The following is a 17,946-nucleotide window of genomic DNA, read 5'->3' on the forward strand; positions in this document are numbered from 1 at the left end:
AGAGAGATAGAAGGTGGAACAGAGAGAGAGAAAGAGAAATAAAGTGATGTCTGAGGCTGACGCATAAAAGACTGATCAACTGTGTTTGAGCTTATGCACGACTCGGAAGGGTCGAAAGCTTTCATCAGATGCAGACGCGCTTCTGAATAACTTTCTCCCAAAACGGAGGTGAACTCAGGTCTGTAATCACAGTCTAGGCGTCCTCGCTATGCCCCCCCCAACCCCCCTTCACTATGGGACGAGTCTTCTCCCCGCCTCCATTTGGCCCAATCAAGCACGATTACTCCTCTCATAGGGTGCGGAAATGTCACATTTTACATATATTTCACAGAGCCCAAACTCAGCGCAAGTCCGACTTTCTTAATGCCACATGTCAGGGGAGGGGTGAGCCTTTCCTGCCCTAGTTTACTACATTGGTGCCTTCTTAGAACCCAGGCCTCTCAGGTAATTACCGTTCCTCTGCTAGTTAATTTGAACTGGGTGGCACGCCGTCACTCCCCTAATTGGAGCTAATTGGGCTAATTGGCTACAATCCAGATCAGATAAATAGCGCTGACAAATTTAAGTGACAGCGTGACCTTTAAGGAGCTTCTGCCTAATTAACCTTTTAGATGCACACAGGTGTCTCCGACGAGGGCACAGAGATCTAAGTGTCCGTAGAGCACTGTGTGGCGGCCCAAGCCACATAACCCAACTCGTTTGCATGGAGTGCAGTCGTTACCACGGTGATGGTGGGGAGTAATGTTCCATAAAGAAAGCAAACACTACCTCAAGCGTGCTCTGATGAGCTCGATAAACACACTTCCATTTTGGGATTCCATATGTGATCATTCACTCTAAGCATTTTGACATAAAGCATGGTAAACATGTAGTAACACACAGTTTGATGAGCATATGCATCTACACAAAACCAAATAGCAAGAAGCTTTTAGAACACAACACTGCAACCCTTGACAAAGGCAATCATCCCTCACACCCCGTATACAGGGAATCCAAAGGGACGGCCACATATTTCATCTTTACAACCTTCCACCTGCTTAGCCGTGAAAATGGAAGGGACTGTTTATGACTTACTTTTAGTATTACTGCATGTTTACTTGTTTACTGCTTGTTCACAACTTACTATTTAACTCCTTGTTGGGGAGTGTTGTACTGTAGGTCTTCACTATATCCTGGCTGGAATAATTGTTCTCTGTGTATGGCCGACCCATGTAAAAGAGTAGGTGGGAGAAGGAAATTCATTCCTTCACAAAAATAAAGATAAATCCTGTTCTATGATCAGGAAACTAAAACAACCGACACATGCAATACACGGCTTCCTCCTCTCCATCATTCAAACCGTAGGGAAGAAATGTCTCTCTTAACTGCAAGAGTGTGTATCAGGTGGCTGAGCTTAGAGGAGAAAAACAGAGGGGGAACGCGGTGTTTAAATGGAAGTCTCATAAACCTCCTCACAAGAGGCACAGTTTAATGTTCAGTTTGCTTAGTGGGCCTTATAAGCAGGCCACGTGTGTGCACAATAAAAGCTTTATACTGCTCAGTGCCAGTCCGTAATTGAATTCCAAGCCACTTACTCTCTGAGACAATAATTTATGAGCCACAGGAAGCAAAAAAGGGAGCCTGGGCACCAAAAAAAAAAAAGAGGAAAAAATAAAGTTTTACCAGGATCTGTTAAGTACATAAATGCAAATTCATGAATTAATCACTGAGGGAATTGCGTCTCTCAAAGCTGGAGAGCAGCTAAGGTGGAGAGTCATAAAGTTTTCGACGGCAGCATTTAAATACATACAAATCAGGTTGCCCAAAACGTGCTTTTCTTTTGTTTTGTTTTTTAAATCTCGTTATTAATATCCTCTGCCCTGACCTCACTGCACTGCCATTCAAGGGCACCAGTAGCCCCGGTGCGCCTGTGTTAAAGTGGAGACTAAATTACTGGTAGAGCGCACAGCAATGTGCTTAAAACTAGGGCTGAACGATTTGGGAAAATAATCTAATTGCGATTTTTTACCAAAATATTGCGATTGCGATTCGATATGCGATTTTTTTTTTATCCTCTTTTTTTCCCAACAAAACGTAATGAATGATTTAAATATGACCAACACAATATTAGATACATTTAGTGTAAAATATTCTTTCCCACATTTTACATTTTTATTTAACTGCTCATTACAGAAACAAGAACAACAAAACTAGGCATGCACTTTTTAAAGACTGTGTGCAAAATGTACCATCTTAAAAAAAAAAAAAAATGATTTAAATATTTTTTTTTTTTGTGACCACGTTTTTTAATCGCGAACGTTGCGGTTAGAAAATCGCGTTCTATCATATCGCGATTAAATCGCAAATGCAATTAATCGTTCAGCCCTACTTAAAACACAGAAAAATGCACATCTGTATTACATTCCTCTCATGCCTAATTCATTTAACTGCTGTTACTCTGCTATGCCGTCTTCATGTATTGGCTCAGCAAACACATCTCAGACACACAGACATGTATTTAATGTGTTGAATCAGTACACGATTAGGAAGATTAGCCGTTGTTATTTTAACCAATGATGTATTATTATAGATATAATATGCACATAATTCGGGGTGAAACAAAGAGCGGGGTGCTTCCAATAAACGGATCCCTCTCCAATACATAATGAATACATCCAATCTTGCCCTCAAGAACACTGCGATTATCGAATGCTGGTTTATTGGAGGTTCCCAGCAAAAGCCGTAAGAAAATCGGGGACGCAGCATTTGTCAATTACGCCCCAGTGCTATGGAACATACTGCCTATAGACATCAGGGAAGCCAGCTCGCTTAACATCTTTAAAAAAAACTAAAAACGTACCTCTTCACATTAGCCTTTAACTAGCTACCACTTCGCACTATATATATATATAAATACTTTTAATTTAATTTAAATCTCTACTGGTGATATTAAGGGGTTGGATTAAATATATCTCTATAATTATAATTATAATAATTTTTTTTTTTTTTGCACTATATCTTTGTTATGTTTCTTTGATGTCTATTTTTATGTGCATGTCATTTCTTTGTGCATATTATGTATTTGCTGTAAAGCACTTTGAGCTGCATTCTTTTGCATGAAAGGTGCTATATAAATAAAAAGTTTTATTATTATTATTATTATCCAATATATGATGAAACTTGAATGACAAAACCCATGTAGAAGCCTTGGAAAACTCTAAATGGGTCACAGCACGTAACACCATTTTTTAAATACAAGAACAAGGAAAATATACTTGTATTATATCAATCCAAGTCCAATACATTTTTTTATCATAAAATAAATCATTTTTAGGTACCCCTAAATCATTGTCTCTGCATGGCAATGTGGTAGGTGTGCTACTTGGCTGCTATGAGTAGCACCAGTGATTACTGAGCTCTATTTCTGAAGCTTCTATACTGCCAGGAACATATGACACATACCCTATTGTGAGGGTATGTGTGGGTTGGTAGACAGGACCTACCTTCATATATAATACTGTTTGTAAAAAAGTTAGATCCAGTCGACCGATTTATTCATTTCTGGTTAGACAAGAGGCATTCCATGAGAGAGGATATCCTGGAACAACCTCACTTGCTAGTAATCACTCCGCGTATGATATACTTTAACCATTGAATTGTACATCAACATTCTGCTCGTTCAAGGCGAGAGAGCAGAATGGCAGGCGGCGATTTATAACATTTCACAGTTTTAGAGTGAGGAAAGGAAGCAAATGGAGTAGAGGGAATGTGCAAATTGACATGTAACCTGAAGACAGGTGAGTACAAATTACTGTGGACAAAAAGTCTCTCTGACTCAACTTGTCTGAAGAGTACTTGACAATATTCATTGTTTGGCAGCACTTGGAGCCGAAAACTCTTTTTAGGGGTGAAGAACGAATAAACAAAGTTGAAATAAATGAAGGAAAACACAATATGGTGTCTTCAAACTCAATAAGTCGGTAGTAGAACTGCTGTACAAAAGCAACATGACACTTGTGTTCATGGGGCTGGTAAAGGATCTCCTCATGGCTGTGATTACCTGTAGCACTCAACCTCTGGCCGAATCACAGCTGTGAGGATATCCTTCACTAGCCCCACTCTCTCTCTTCATACTGCTTAAATACATTTGAACACATGTTCATTACAGGGTTTCCATACAGACCTATGCCATATAGTCTGATTCAGTGCCATGGTACCACAGAAAAAAAGAAAAAACCTTTCACGTTGTCAGACCTGGTCAACAATTTAACAACAGCTCTCTTGATTCACTGACTGAAAGCTGCATGAAGCTGCACAAAGAATGGTTTGACAGGTCTTACGGAACCTCTAGCATTCTGAAAACCTCTGAGATGAAAAAATTGGGTAAACACACGAAGCCTGATCAAATTTAGAGTAAAATATGCATAATTTATAAGGAGGGATATCTCATCAGCTTTTTCAGCCCTGAGCTAGGGATCACCAAAACACACAGGGCAGCACTGGCAATAAACTGAGACATTTGTCACTCATTTCCCATTCTCTTCATAACATGACATTCCCAACTGTATCTAAAACATTTTTCCATGTGATTTAATTTTGATGTCAATTTTAAGAAAAAGCTCTCAAGTAAATAAATAAAAAAAAAAAAAAAAAAACTGGCAACAGTCATCTGTTATAGCTGGTTTCTATGTTCTGCATTTCCCTAAAAATAACAACAACAAAAAGTCACAGAGCTAGCAGTCAAAGAATGCCAATTACAAGAGCAGCTTGAAACACATACCACAACAAAAACATTGGAGGATATTTGGTGGGATATTCAATCTTATCATACAGTATCATTCATCATTCATTCAGTTGGCTTTCAGCATTTTTTCAACAGGCAATTTGTGGTTTTCCTCTCAGAACTTAGTGCAAGCTAGTGTTATGACTGAAAGACACATCAGTTTCTGCCTGGGAGCTGGGAGAAAGGCCACAAAATATGGCCTCTGGCTCTGTCACTGCGCAGAATGACAGCTGGCAACCAAAACTCCAACCCACTGCACGTTCACCAAAAATATCCTAATGATAGAAGTGTTTTGGAAAGCACCAAACTGTGGGTCCATTGTGGTCACATTAAAAACGGCATTCCATTTTTCCCATGGGCCCATTAGTCCGCGATCATAGCCGCCTGAGGTACTTCAGATTCCCGGCGTAGCCACAGAGCGTGCATTTTCATTGTCATGTACTCATTTGTTTCGCCAAAAGTTTTTCCCGAGAGGCAGTTTAGGGCCAAGCACTCTCTTCGAACGCAAGGGCACATAATTCAATAAGCGACATCAAATGGTGAGTAATAACCAAAATAAATCAATTTAAATTTTAAGATGATAATGATGTTTTGAGTAAACATAATTATTTCTCTTTGTGCGAGGTCAGCAGCAGAGGCCATGTTGTGAGTGTGGAGATGAATCGGTTCGGAGAGCTGAACAGTTTCCAGATGGTGGTGTCCTTCGAACTCGCACGACTTGTTGTTCGATGGCTGTATTTTTTGGGGGGTAGTTGTTCTAGTCGTTCTAGATCAGCCTGGCATGAATATGGGACCCCACTACCATTACTTCCCCAGGAATCATCCAGGCCTTAGGGGCCTACGTCCCCATGGTGACAGAGCTAAAGCCAGCACCAGAGTTAATTCTAACAAGGCTGTCTCAGAAACTGCACTCTAACTTGAGAAGTAGTGCAAATGTTCTACTTTCACTTGCATTTCAAACAAAAACATACTTCATTCATACTATCTAACCTCAATTTTTTTTACAGACAGCGTCCATTACCAAACCTTTACAAACTGCTCACTTACAGACCGAGCAGTTTCCAAGCTTAATTTCCAAAGACGATTTCAGTGCCTCTCGACAGCATATCCCCAGGGCCAAGTTTAAAGTCATCTGCAGCTTTCAGACCTTCTTCTGTTCATTTCCTCTGCCTTATATGGACTGGGGGGCTACAGAGTATTGAGTTTCCCAACATACTGTATCCAGCCCTTTCAACAAAAAAAAAAGAAAATCCAGCCATGCTCTATACATCAGAGGAACTGAGATGTGACTATTTATTATGTTCTGGCTCGAGCTAATATTGACAGTCTGCTGGAGTGGGTCTCCCTGCCAATCGACCAGGCAGAGACAGTATTATTGCCACAATCCATTTTCAATCTGAATCTGACCAGCTGAAGTCACGCCCCTCCTGCCACAGCAGGCTCTGCTGATCCTCTCTGCAGACCGAATACTAGGTCTGATGAAGGGTGTGAAAACAGAAGCTTCTCAGGTCATTTTTCCATCCAGTGGCCCTGCCGCTCCTCGGGTTCTTGAGCTCTGGACGCCTGAGAACGTTTTGTGGCATCGCAAGCACATGGCCAGTGTGTCCCTTTTCGAACCCCCGCTACCCACAATTCCCCTGGCTGGCGTTCCGGAGCACAGTTAGCGGTGGCGGTGTCCTCAGCAAAGGGGCTGCGGTCACTTGCTGCTCCGCTGAGCCTCGGGGGCTGTGACAGATTGCTCACTTGGCCTGGGCGAGGAGGAAGAGGAGGAGGAGGAGGAGGAGGAGGAGGAGGCGGAGGAGGGCTAGAGTCAGAGTCTCCTCTGGGCTCGAGTGGAGCAGCATGACCACTCTCAGTGGACACACACACACACACTCATACACACACACATTTATACACACACATACACACACACTCATACACACACACATTTATACACACACATACACACACACACACCAATGTACCCATATGTCCTTGTGTACACTGACAGATACATTCACACAAACCACATGTGTACACAATGTTTTTATTCTATTTAAATGTACCTTATATGTTCTTTTAATTATGCTTTTATTCTATTCTTATGTACCTTATATGTTCTTTTAATTATGTTTTTTGCTTCATTTTAATTATATTGTTTATCTCTTCCCTGGTCACCTCTGTGTATTAAATGTGCTGTATAAATAAACTTGCCGTGCCTCTTTCTCTCTCCAACACACACAGCAAGTTACCAACTGGAGAGGTCTCATTCACACTCAGGCCCAGTAACACACACATTGCACACTTGAGAAGAAAACTTCACCCACCTACCCCCCACCACACACACACACACACACACACACACACACACACACACACACAGAGACACACACACACACGTACCATGGAGGAGAGGAGAGAAGATAACATCTTATCATCCTCTCTTTTCCAAAAAGCGTCCAAGCAGGGCACTGGCTGCTAAATATAGAGCCGGGCAAAACGCACAGACTGGACAGAGACAAAGAGTGTGCACTCACACACACACACACACACACACACACACACACACACACACACACACACACACACAAACACGCACACACGCAGACACGCACACACACCTCCTCTTCCACGGCGCGCTGAACTGCATCTGCAGGGGTTAAGCGTGTTGCTTCTTGGCTCGAGGAGTTCGTCATTTTTTATATGATGCCCATCCTTCATGCAGAATCTCAGCCAGACATTTTCCGTGGAGCCTGGTGCTGACAGACTAAACTAATGCATGCAGCGCTAGCATCCCAGCGCAACATTATTCATCACTATCTGCATGAGAATACTTTGGCAACGGCAAAAATAAGAACCGAATGCAATGCCTTTTTATCTCGCCCACAGGTAATTCATTGTGATCATTGTGCCTTTTGTCATTTATGGTTATTTAAGGGGCTGTGGGTGGACCATTATCAATTCACTCTCTTTCTCCCTCACACAAAATTGGAAAAGCACCATAGAGGAGCTGGCGTAAATCCTAGAGGAAATTAAGGCGACTATTTTAGCCTGAAAAAATATATTGCATTTTTCTGCTCTACCGCTAGGCAGAAACACAGACCCGAACCCAATATTACTATTAAAAGCAATGTTTCCAGTTTTGAATGTTTCAAAGGAGCATTAGGCATTGAATTTCCTCTACTCATCGAAAAAAAAAACAGACAACAAAAAAAACTTTTTTGCAAGTCACTATCTCTTTGAAGCGATCGTGGGGAATTAGGCTTGGCAGTTAATGTGCAGCACAGCACGTGTCTGTGGCACTCGTAGCCTGAGGGCTTGCTTTGGGCTCTCAAGTGTAGGGATTAAGCAGCATGCTCCTCCTGTTTCAATCTTTTATGTGCAAGTTTATTTTGCTTCTCTCTCTCTCTCACTCTCTCGCGCTGTCTCTCTCTTTTTCTCTCTCATTTGCTCTCTTCCCAGTGTGTGTTGTTTTGACTCGGAACCCTTTGTAATGCTCTGGAATCCCCAATAGGGAGTCATCCCTCTAGTGTTTCCAAAAGCAGCAGCCCTCAGCCCCCTACTTTCCCAGCATGCCTCACTGACTGGGAGCCCCTCAGCTCTCCTCGTCTACCGTTGCCTCCCAATGAGCTTAGCAGTAAGCTGCCAGCTGAGAGCCTGGGACCCACCATCCAGACTCCCAGCACTGCGCCCTCGCCGGCTAGGGAAGGAAGGGGAGAGTACAAGAGGGGTGGGGAGGGGAGATCCTCCACTCTACCACACATGAGCGTCTAGCTCAGATCCTCCCCTTCTACTTCTACTGCCCGCACTGTTAGAGTGAGGTGGGGAGTCCAAAGGTGCTGGGGTCGGGTGTGACACCGCAACTTGTCCTGCAGGTGGCCGCCTGGCCAATCACAGAGCTCCCGTTGTTTTCACAGGGCCGTCTCAATCCGCAGCAGCTGTCAAAATACTTCCTACAGAACCGGGGCCTGGCTCCGAGTGAAAACAGAGCCGTGTTTTTCATAAATATATGAATTATTGAATAAATAAATGAGGGCGGGAAACGAAATAAATCTCTGGAATGTGCCCGAAACAAAGTACGGCATCCGCGAGTGGAGCAGAGGGAGAAGGAAGAAAAACAAAGGTAGGATCCAGCTCCTTTTCCAGCGACAACCCACCACGGCCTAATGAGGTCCTACGTCAGGGAGTCAGCGTTATTCTTCAGCACGTGCCCCGCGGCCCAAAAACACTAATAACCCCTCTGTTACCGACTCTGGGACTCTGTTTTTTTGGCTAAAGCCTTACTCAGGCAGGCCACTATGTGCTTTTCTCCTGGATCGCATTCCAACCCTAACCCCCACCCCACCCTACTCTAATCCCACACGTGTTCTCACTGCAAATTAGTGAGCTGGTTCAGCAATGTAATGTAAACTGGGCAGTAGAACATCACCCTAAGACCAGCCAGCTCCGTCAGACGCCCAGGTCAGGCACGCGTCCCTTTGACACACACACACACACACACACACACACTCCTCAGCCCTGACTGTTGATAATCCCCTGCTCCATGCTATCGGGTGAACTATGAGAGCTAAGGATTGTCATCCCACCCCCCCTCCCTATCCTCATTTTCTGAACGGAGCTCAATCTATTTGACTCCCCGTGGCCGTGGCGGCCGCCGCTGCGGAATAAAGCAGATTCATAACTCATGTGGACCAGATGGTGGGGAGCGCGCAGGAGAGGGCCAGCAGCTGGAGGAGAGCGCCATCAGACTCTCAAGGCTGTCTCGGCCAAAGCTCCTGGTCTCCGGCCAGCTTCATTAAGGCTCCCTCCGTGCTCTGATGCGCTCTGTTCAGCTCCGCTCTGGCTGTCTCTACTCTGGCTGTCTCCGCTCGTCTCCAGTGTGGAGGAACGCTCTGGACACAGGTGACATTTGCAGAATAATCTCCCTCTTAGCAAATGAGGGCATTTCAATGACGGACAAGTTTTTTGAGGCCTATTTGGCCGACAAACTTGAGTCATTATGCGCCGTCCCTGCCTGAAATGGAAGAGATATGGCAGCTGTGCCTAACAATGATGGCATCTGTCCCCAGCTTCCGCATTTTCATACTAATCATCAAGCCATCAACTCAAATATGTTGGGGGAGGAGAGGTGAACTTTGCCTGATTCATACATAACAATCATATTTCACCAGATTCAGTTCCAGTATCAAACCCACACACTTTTCTGAAGATTTGTTTATCTTGGCATCTTTCCCTCAATTAGAAAAGCAGAAGAGACAGCAGCAGTCAAAATAAGAAGGTTTTGGAAAGACAACATTCATATTGCTTCTCTTCTCTAAAAACAGATATACTTGGAATTGGTACTTCTGAGAAAGCATTCCACTGTCTACTTTCTGTGTCTGAAAAAAAGTGATCAAACTGACAAAAATATTTTGTATATGTTTTTGCAAAATTATTACATTTTTATGCTTGACAGAACCAAGCTGGAACACAATACATATCTGCATTGTTGATGTCCTGCAAAATATTATTCATTTCTTTGTCTGATGGTGGAGGCTGAGTGCTGTTTTGCGTAGGGAATCGTATTCTTCATTTCTAGATTATTTGAGGGCAGGGGCAATCAAGGTTGAAGCTCAAAATGACACACTGACAGAACATAGAGAGAGGGAGAAAAAAAAAGAAAAAGACCAAAATGTAAAACAAGGGAAAAACACACTCACCACAGAGCGCAAGCCATTCTCCTTGACCAGCTGCAGAGAGTTTTTGTAGCAGGCCTCAAGGTCCTCTCTCTGGGAAGAGCCCACAAGTCCTCTGGCTATGGGTCCCACTGTGTGGATCACATCTGTCAGAGAACAAAGCACATACCAGAGTTATTGGATGCTTAAATGTACACCATTTACATTGCAGCGCATGTATAATACAGACTGAACTGTTAAGAACAGAGGAACAGAAGAATGGAACTGTTGAGAAGAGTTCCAGACAGCTCTAAGAACATGGGGAGAAATGCAGACAGACTGGCAAAGGCATTTGAAAACTGCAGGGGCACAACATTGTGAATAGTCTATTGTAGTTTTTCCATTCCTTGGTGTCCATTAAAAGGCATTGTTAAATCACTCTAAAGGATTTGTACAGGTTGAAGATAGTGTACTACTGGCCCAGAAACCAGTTAATCTCTGAGGATTGTGAGGCTTCTCTTTTCATATTCAAGAAATATTACCGTGAAAAACAAGAATTCCGTTTGTCTTCACAATGGGAGGATGGGGACATTCTGAACAACCCCACTGCCCAAAATGAGCACATTTATTCAGTTAATGAAATGGCGGAGCAGATAGAAAATCAATTACATGACTCTTTTATCCTATCTATTGAAATATCCCTATCTCTTCTTGGCCTTGCTCTCTTTGTGCACGGCAATGTGTGTGGCTGTCAATCACATTTCTCCTTGTCGGAGTCGGCCAGACAGAGGAATGTACCGTGCTTTAACTGAATCATGAGAGTGATGACAGGGAAATAAGAGGAAGGTAAGCACTGATTTGACAAAGAAATAATGCGTCCTTTCAGCTAGTCTCCTTGAGGCCTCCTTACAGGGCTGAGGGGGCTATGTAACAATAATAAACAGGGCTGTTCTGTCTGACCCTCTAAAGCCGTACAGCCACGTCAGGGCCCTCTCACACACACACACACACACACACACAGACACACACAAATGCACTGTCCCAACATTGTGTGTCCTATAACATCCCTGTTTGTCTCTCTCAGTGATTTAGCATCTGACTAGACACAGGCAAATAGGAAAAGTTGAGAGCGAGAGAGAGAGAGAGAGAGAGAGAGAGAGAGAGAGAGAGAGAGAGGGGAAAACAGAAAGATCTGCTTATTAAGGAATAAAAGCTTTCTCAATTATTAATGTGTTCTCCCCACATTTCATTTCAGTTCACAAGCGACAAGATGGGTTTCAGAGTCAACCACAATGGCATGAATACAATAGCTTATGTGACACACACTAGCATCCGCACGCACACACAAACACACGCACACACACACACACACACACACACACACACACACACACACAAGTAAGCAATTGCAATACAAGATGAAGGATGTGTTGTTTCTTCTGAAAAACATAAATAACATTTATAAATATTGCACATATGTCATTATAATTCCTTCAATAACCGTATTGCTTCATAGCCATGAATCTCACTTCATGCCCTATTAAAGATAGATAAGCCACGACTCATTAATTTGGAATTTCTTTCATCGTTAAACTCTGTTAAAAATGCATACAGCAAATTCAGAAGCTGCAGTGACAATGGGAAGACTTGATTGTCTTATTTCCTGTAGCACTTCTCATTTCAAATCCAGCAGAAATGTTCTGCCGTGTATTGCCCTAATGTCTGACCTCAAACTCTAGTGCTCATGATTCTACAGGAATCTCCCGCAAATCTGCTGATGCACTTAGGACCATTTTATGCTATGCATTCAGCTGCGGAGAAATGTGCAGGCAAAAAGTGAAGGCAATATGTTCAGATCTAATCTGTGTTCTGTGCAGTGTTTTTTTGTGATACAAATGGTGCTTAACACAGCAACTTTCCTAGGCAGGCAAGCAGGCAGGCAAGCAGGCAGGCCCTGTGTGTTCTCCGCTCTGCAGATGTTGTACACTAATGGCAATAAGCCACAGTGAGGTATCGTCGCCCAGCCCAGAGCAGCTGGAACAGCCGAGTATGATCCTTGTGTAACAAAGCCAGAGTCCAGTTGTTTTTTTCATATGTAATTAATGTAAGGCCACACGGCCACAGTAGCGACATGCCAATTAGCGTGTGCCCAAAGTGGTAGACTGGGCCGCTGGTGAATTGATGAGGAAGCAAAGCCCTGCTCTTTGCTCATCACACAAGGAGCCAGACTTGCACCCAGGCTGAGCTTCCTCCCTTTCCACATCTCTCAAGGCATTATTTACATCGTTATTACCGGGGTGTAACGCAGTGGCCTGGAAAAGAAGCAGGAGCTTGGGAAGTTGGGGCAAACTTATTCAGATTTTCTCGGGAAAATGCCTTGCCCTTCAAAAAATAGAGGACCCGAACAAAGCCCTTTGGAAATGAAAGGCGATACACAGTTTTTAGAACTTTAGAACAGAAATCTCATGTTATGTAAATAAATGATTTTGTATAAATACATGCAAATCCACCCTAGCAAAATAGCATAAATCATTCAACAAATGCACGATGATAAAACAACGGTTGTATACCAAAAGAAAAGAGACACCATTTATAATAGCCACGCATATGACTTTGGAACAAGCTCGGAGGCAAGTACACAAAAATACAACCATTTTCCGTCTGAATGAATAAATGGTAATCTAAAACCAAACCTGGTTCGGTTCGTGGGTAAAGTGATGGTTACATATGACAATTCAGTAGTTTTCAATGCATACATAACATCGACCTACCGGTGACAAAACAGTAGAGTGTACTAAATAAGAGTGTGAAGGTAAGTATGAATCACATAGCATTAACCCACAAGGCATTTGGCTTGTTTTTACAAAGCTTGAAGGATATCTAGCCCCTAGTTGCTGACACAATGAAAAGCATCATCTGTCTAGCATCTCACCCAGCTGATCTGGGTACATATGCAGTCAATTAGCAACTGCTGAGCAAGTGGGTCAGCAACAGCAAAGCTGAGTTCAACTGCGCGACTCATCCAGATAGCCCGCATTCTTTTCAGAGGGCTAATGATGACTGACGGTAGCAGACGTCTGCGGAATCTCACCGCACAGACAGACGGCTCCACATCTCTTTGGGGGGGCTGGGGGTGCTGGTGAGGTGGTGGCGAGGACGCAGAGGTGGGGGCACTCAGGCTCAACGTTAAGCCTGCCCTTTCAATCTCAGGGTTAACTTTTATATGTGATTTCATTTAAGATCCTTCATAATTGTGCACGTAATTGCCGCTGCTTGCATTACGCCTGAGCGGCGATATTAAATTATGTTAATTAGGCTGTAACTATTGACCATTTCACGAGCATGATGTAGTGTAATTACAGACGGTCACAGTCTGCTCTCTCCCGTTTTTGGGCCTCGCCAAAGTCACCTCCAGCCCCATCCCCCATGTCTGGTCCTCAGTGGTCTGGTCTTTCAGTGGTCAAGTGAATCGCAGACACACAGGGGTCCTACCCTGCCCCCACTGAGAGGGGTGGATCATCGAGGTCAAGTCTAAGTGATACCGCAATCGCAGCGAGCGGTAAACTGTATCCTGTAAACAGCTGGAGCCGGCCTAAATTGTCCACCGTCTCGTCCTGAAGCGAAGTAATCAACCATGCAGACGGATCGATAGCACTAGCAGCCATAGGCGGGGCTGTGCGCACGTGAACATCAGTCTATGTTTCCAGCTGCGGGGTCACAGCAGGGGCAGGCATAGGCTCAGGCCCCTCTGCAGCACGCACACCGCCCCCGGGTTGCACACGTGTTGGCCATCACGCCCAGGCTTCATGAGGTTCCCGACAATTGGTTTTCCAAGTCGTCCTAACTACTATACAGTGGTTTGCACGCATGAGGAAATGGGGAGCCGGGGGGTCACATAAGTCACCTCCTAATGATATACAGTAGCCAAATTAACCAGCATTGCGGCAGTCATCGACACACGTGTCAGCCAGGCACAAAATGGAGGCACACGGGGATCGATTCACCCTCTGCCGTAGCTCTTAACTCAAACAGGCCACTGGCGAGACATTATTTCCAGTGAAGCATGCTGTGATGGCGGTTCCTGCACTGCTTGTTTGTAGATATGTTTTCCCCATTGGGATGCTTATGGGCTCCATCCCAAGGAAACCTGTCAGGCATGTGCTGCAATCTCAGAGCAGTCGTTAAATATGGATGATCTAGCATGGAAGACGCAGAGAATGCCAAAATATATTACGCCTTAGGAAAATAAATCTCCCTACATTACATTTGTATCACTTGCACTAGCAATACAAAGGGTTGCCCTAAACATTAAGATACTATTGTGATTTCTTGCTTTTGAAAAAAAAGGTGTTTGCATTGTTGCAAATGTGTGCAACATTTATAGGGTTTAATCATGCAAATGAACCCTGTTTGCTCAAGTCTTTTGTGTGTAAGGGGCAGGCTCCTTACTTGATGCATTTATATCCTTTGGATCGAGGCATATCATTTGCATTCATTTCTGCACAAAAAACTCTCAAAATGATTTAATAAATAACTTTGCACTGAACAGTGACAAAACAAAGGACACAATGTGAGGTACCGAATCAGCACCAAATTACTGTCACAGGCTCACAAAAAAACAGTGTCTGCTTGGCTAAAAATACTGCGCTACACTGACGAGAGCGCTTTATGACATCTAGTTACATCTCAAGTGCGAGCAGCGAAGCACGTCCTCTTTTGGGAAGAATGGCACATAATGGAGGCTAGGTGGATTGAGTAATAAAGCAGGAGATGTGAGTCTGGTGTGGCACCTCAGCTCAATCAGCCAGCATAATGCACACAATCACCTCAGGCTGAGAGGGAGTCGAGGGCACTTACGTAACCGAGAGGATCTGCGGAAGGTTACATAGACGCACTCTTGATTACAGCCATCTTTTTGTCCCCCAACATATGTCCCTCGCAATAGGTGTCTCTTTTTTTTCTTCTTCTTCTTTTGATGGCACCGATGTACTTTGACTAATTCACAATGATCACAAAAGGAACTGAATGAGCTTTGTGTGCTGTTGAGAAAAAAAAACACTGAGTCTGTATAGGAGAGCTGAGGGAACACAAAAGGAGCTCTCTCTTCAAGGCCAGGGAAGCGGTCCCTTACTGATGGCCAGTGTGCCATAATAAGGCATCAGCTCAGGAGGTCAGGAAACGATCATAGATGCATTGCAGAACCTGGCAGAACTAAAAACACAAAGCCACTCTTGCAGTAGGTTAGACTCTGACAGCAGTAGAAGTAAGGACGTTTAAAGCAGACTTGCACAGTATCAGCATTCAGAAACACTCCACAATCAACACTAAACATTTAATTAATATTGAGCAATTAGCCTGTGTGAATATGAAATTGGTTCCTAATAAAAATCCTTAAAGAAAAATAAATGCATATTAGAGAAGCGCACACAGCACCACAACAAAGTCACTTTCACACCTTAAAGAAGCATAGCTTTCCTTTTCATCATGTTTTCATTAACACTTACTGTTATTTATTTGGGCAGATGCTTTTATCCAAAACAGCTAGCAGAAAAGGGATTTGTTTTGACTGTGTTTTGACTGCTCTCCCCAGGAAACAAACTCATGACCTTGCACTGCAAGCGACTTGCTAAACAAGCTTGGCTGCAAGCACGTAATTTTTAGCTCTTGCGAGAGCATATCCCCATGGTGACACCATTGTGAATCTAGCAGTGGGCTCTTCCTGCAGTACTGTTTAGAGTATGAAATTGTACTGTGACAAACAATAATGAAGTATGATACTCATTTTGACACAGCAGTGTGACACTCCGTGGGGAGGTGAGACTGAGCACCCACCAGTGCGAGAGGCGTAATGACACTTCACCCAAACATGGGACAGAGATGGTTGACGGTCACAGAGAGACACCTTCAAGCTTGCATAAGGCACAACAGAACCCCTCCTCCCCAAACACCAGGGATCTCTCCGTCGCCATACGGCTTTGAGGCTGACGGGCGGAGTCGAGCCGAGTTGAGTCGAGTGGAGTCGGGCAGGTGCACCAGCTGCTTCTCTCGCTGCTGATACAGGATTGATTGGGAGGGACATCAAACGTCACCTTCAAACAGCGCCTCGGCAGCCTGCTCGGGAACAGCTCAGACGGGCCAGGGGAAGGCAGCCCTCCGCGCTGGGGGGAAACACTTCAAAGGAGCTGCTTCTTCTTTTCTTTTTTTTTTTTTTAAGCAGTCTGACTTCACTTGGCAAAAATACAAATTATTTAGGGGATAATTGCTATTTATGAATCATACTTTGGCAGGCTTGAATGTCTCCTGTAAATTGCGACATAACATTTTAATAAACCTCTACCCTCTCTCACTTTTTTTAAGAAACGAAAAGTCAAACCAGGATATGCTGAATAAGGAATAGGACATAAGAAGAACAAAAGTTTTTAAAAGTTTGGAATCAAAGTCTGACTCTTTTATAAGTCTCATCTGACCACCTAGTTAATATCTATCCATCTGTAGGATCTTTACAGGGCAATAACTTCAGACGTAATCCGAATCTCGTATAAAACTATTACATACTCCTGATGCCCCTAACAGTACACGTCAGCACTCTCTGGCTCATACCACTACACTCGGTCTTAAACAGCCTCCCTGTGATGACATTCTAGGCAGTGCCAGACCGAAGGGGGACCTGAGAGACACTGTGAGTGAGACAGGACCGGTTGGAGGAGTGGCTCAAGAGCACAGAGTTCAGGAAAAACTTACAGTGGGACTCATTTATGAAGGGAGGGAGGATGAGCAAGCAAATTATTTGTGGTTCAAAAAGACTGCCAGAGTGTAGGGAGAGGAGGGATAAAAGGAGGCATCGCCAAGGGGGGAAGGTGCAATAATCATTAGAAGGAGTATTTCATTTAGAGAAATAAATAAATAAATACAATTTAAAATGCCAAAAAGGACTGGGATGTCGACTATCTTCTGCACTACCCTCAGTGCATTAACCCACAATGTGGCTCCAATATGGCCAGACGAAGAAAAGCTAAACCCGGATGGGACGGCTTCCCAGACAGGGATTAGGCCTAATTCACGACTAAATCACATTTGAAATGTAAATCTCCACCAACAGTCCATTTACTCCAGTTCTGGCTAACATCCACGTCGGCCCATTATGCACTCTGCTCCTCCTCTGCAACATCGGTCCATCATGCACTCCCCTCTTCGACTGCTTCTCCTAACATAAATAAGGTGCCTCAGACTATTTTAGTGTCTCACACGTGTCATCACATTTTACTGCACGCTCCACTACTGAATCATTGACTGCCACTGCCTATACTGTATTGTCAAGCGATTTTAATTTGACCTTGTCATTCTTGTAGAGGAGCTCGTCCTCAGGTAAAGTCCGCCATTGCTGACCTGTTTTCATCTCCCCTTCTTCATCATGGTACACTGCTAATACGGAAAGCAAGTGATGCTTGGATGATGAATTGGGGCCGTACAATTAGACCTATTAGAATTCATGGGAGCCAACTGACAGTAATCAAATGGCTTTCACGCTGCCCACCGCAATTATCTTTG

At 43.8% G+C, this 17,946-nt stretch overlaps 1 protein-coding gene across 3 annotated transcripts in view; it reads right to left on the reverse strand.

Annotated features, from left to right (window-relative positions):
* macrod2 (mono-ADP ribosylhydrolase 2) overlaps positions 1–17,946 on the reverse strand; it is a 455,835-nt gene that overhangs the window by 131,692 nt on the left and 306,197 nt on the right. For all 3 annotated transcript variants that reach the window (XM_031579216.2, XM_012829891.3, XM_031579217.2), the window contains exon 6: positions 10,444–10,565. In XM_031579216.2, the coding sequence (XP_031435076.1) occupies positions 10,444–10,565 (122 nt within the window). The remainder of the gene's footprint in view (positions 1–10,443; positions 10,566–17,946) is intronic.

This window comes from Clupea harengus, chromosome 13, assembly GCF_900700415.2.
Source record: "Clupea harengus chromosome 13, Ch_v2.0.2, whole genome shotgun sequence".
In the NCBI taxonomy this organism is placed as follows: Eukaryota; Metazoa; Chordata; class Actinopteri; order Clupeiformes; family Clupeidae; genus Clupea; species Clupea harengus.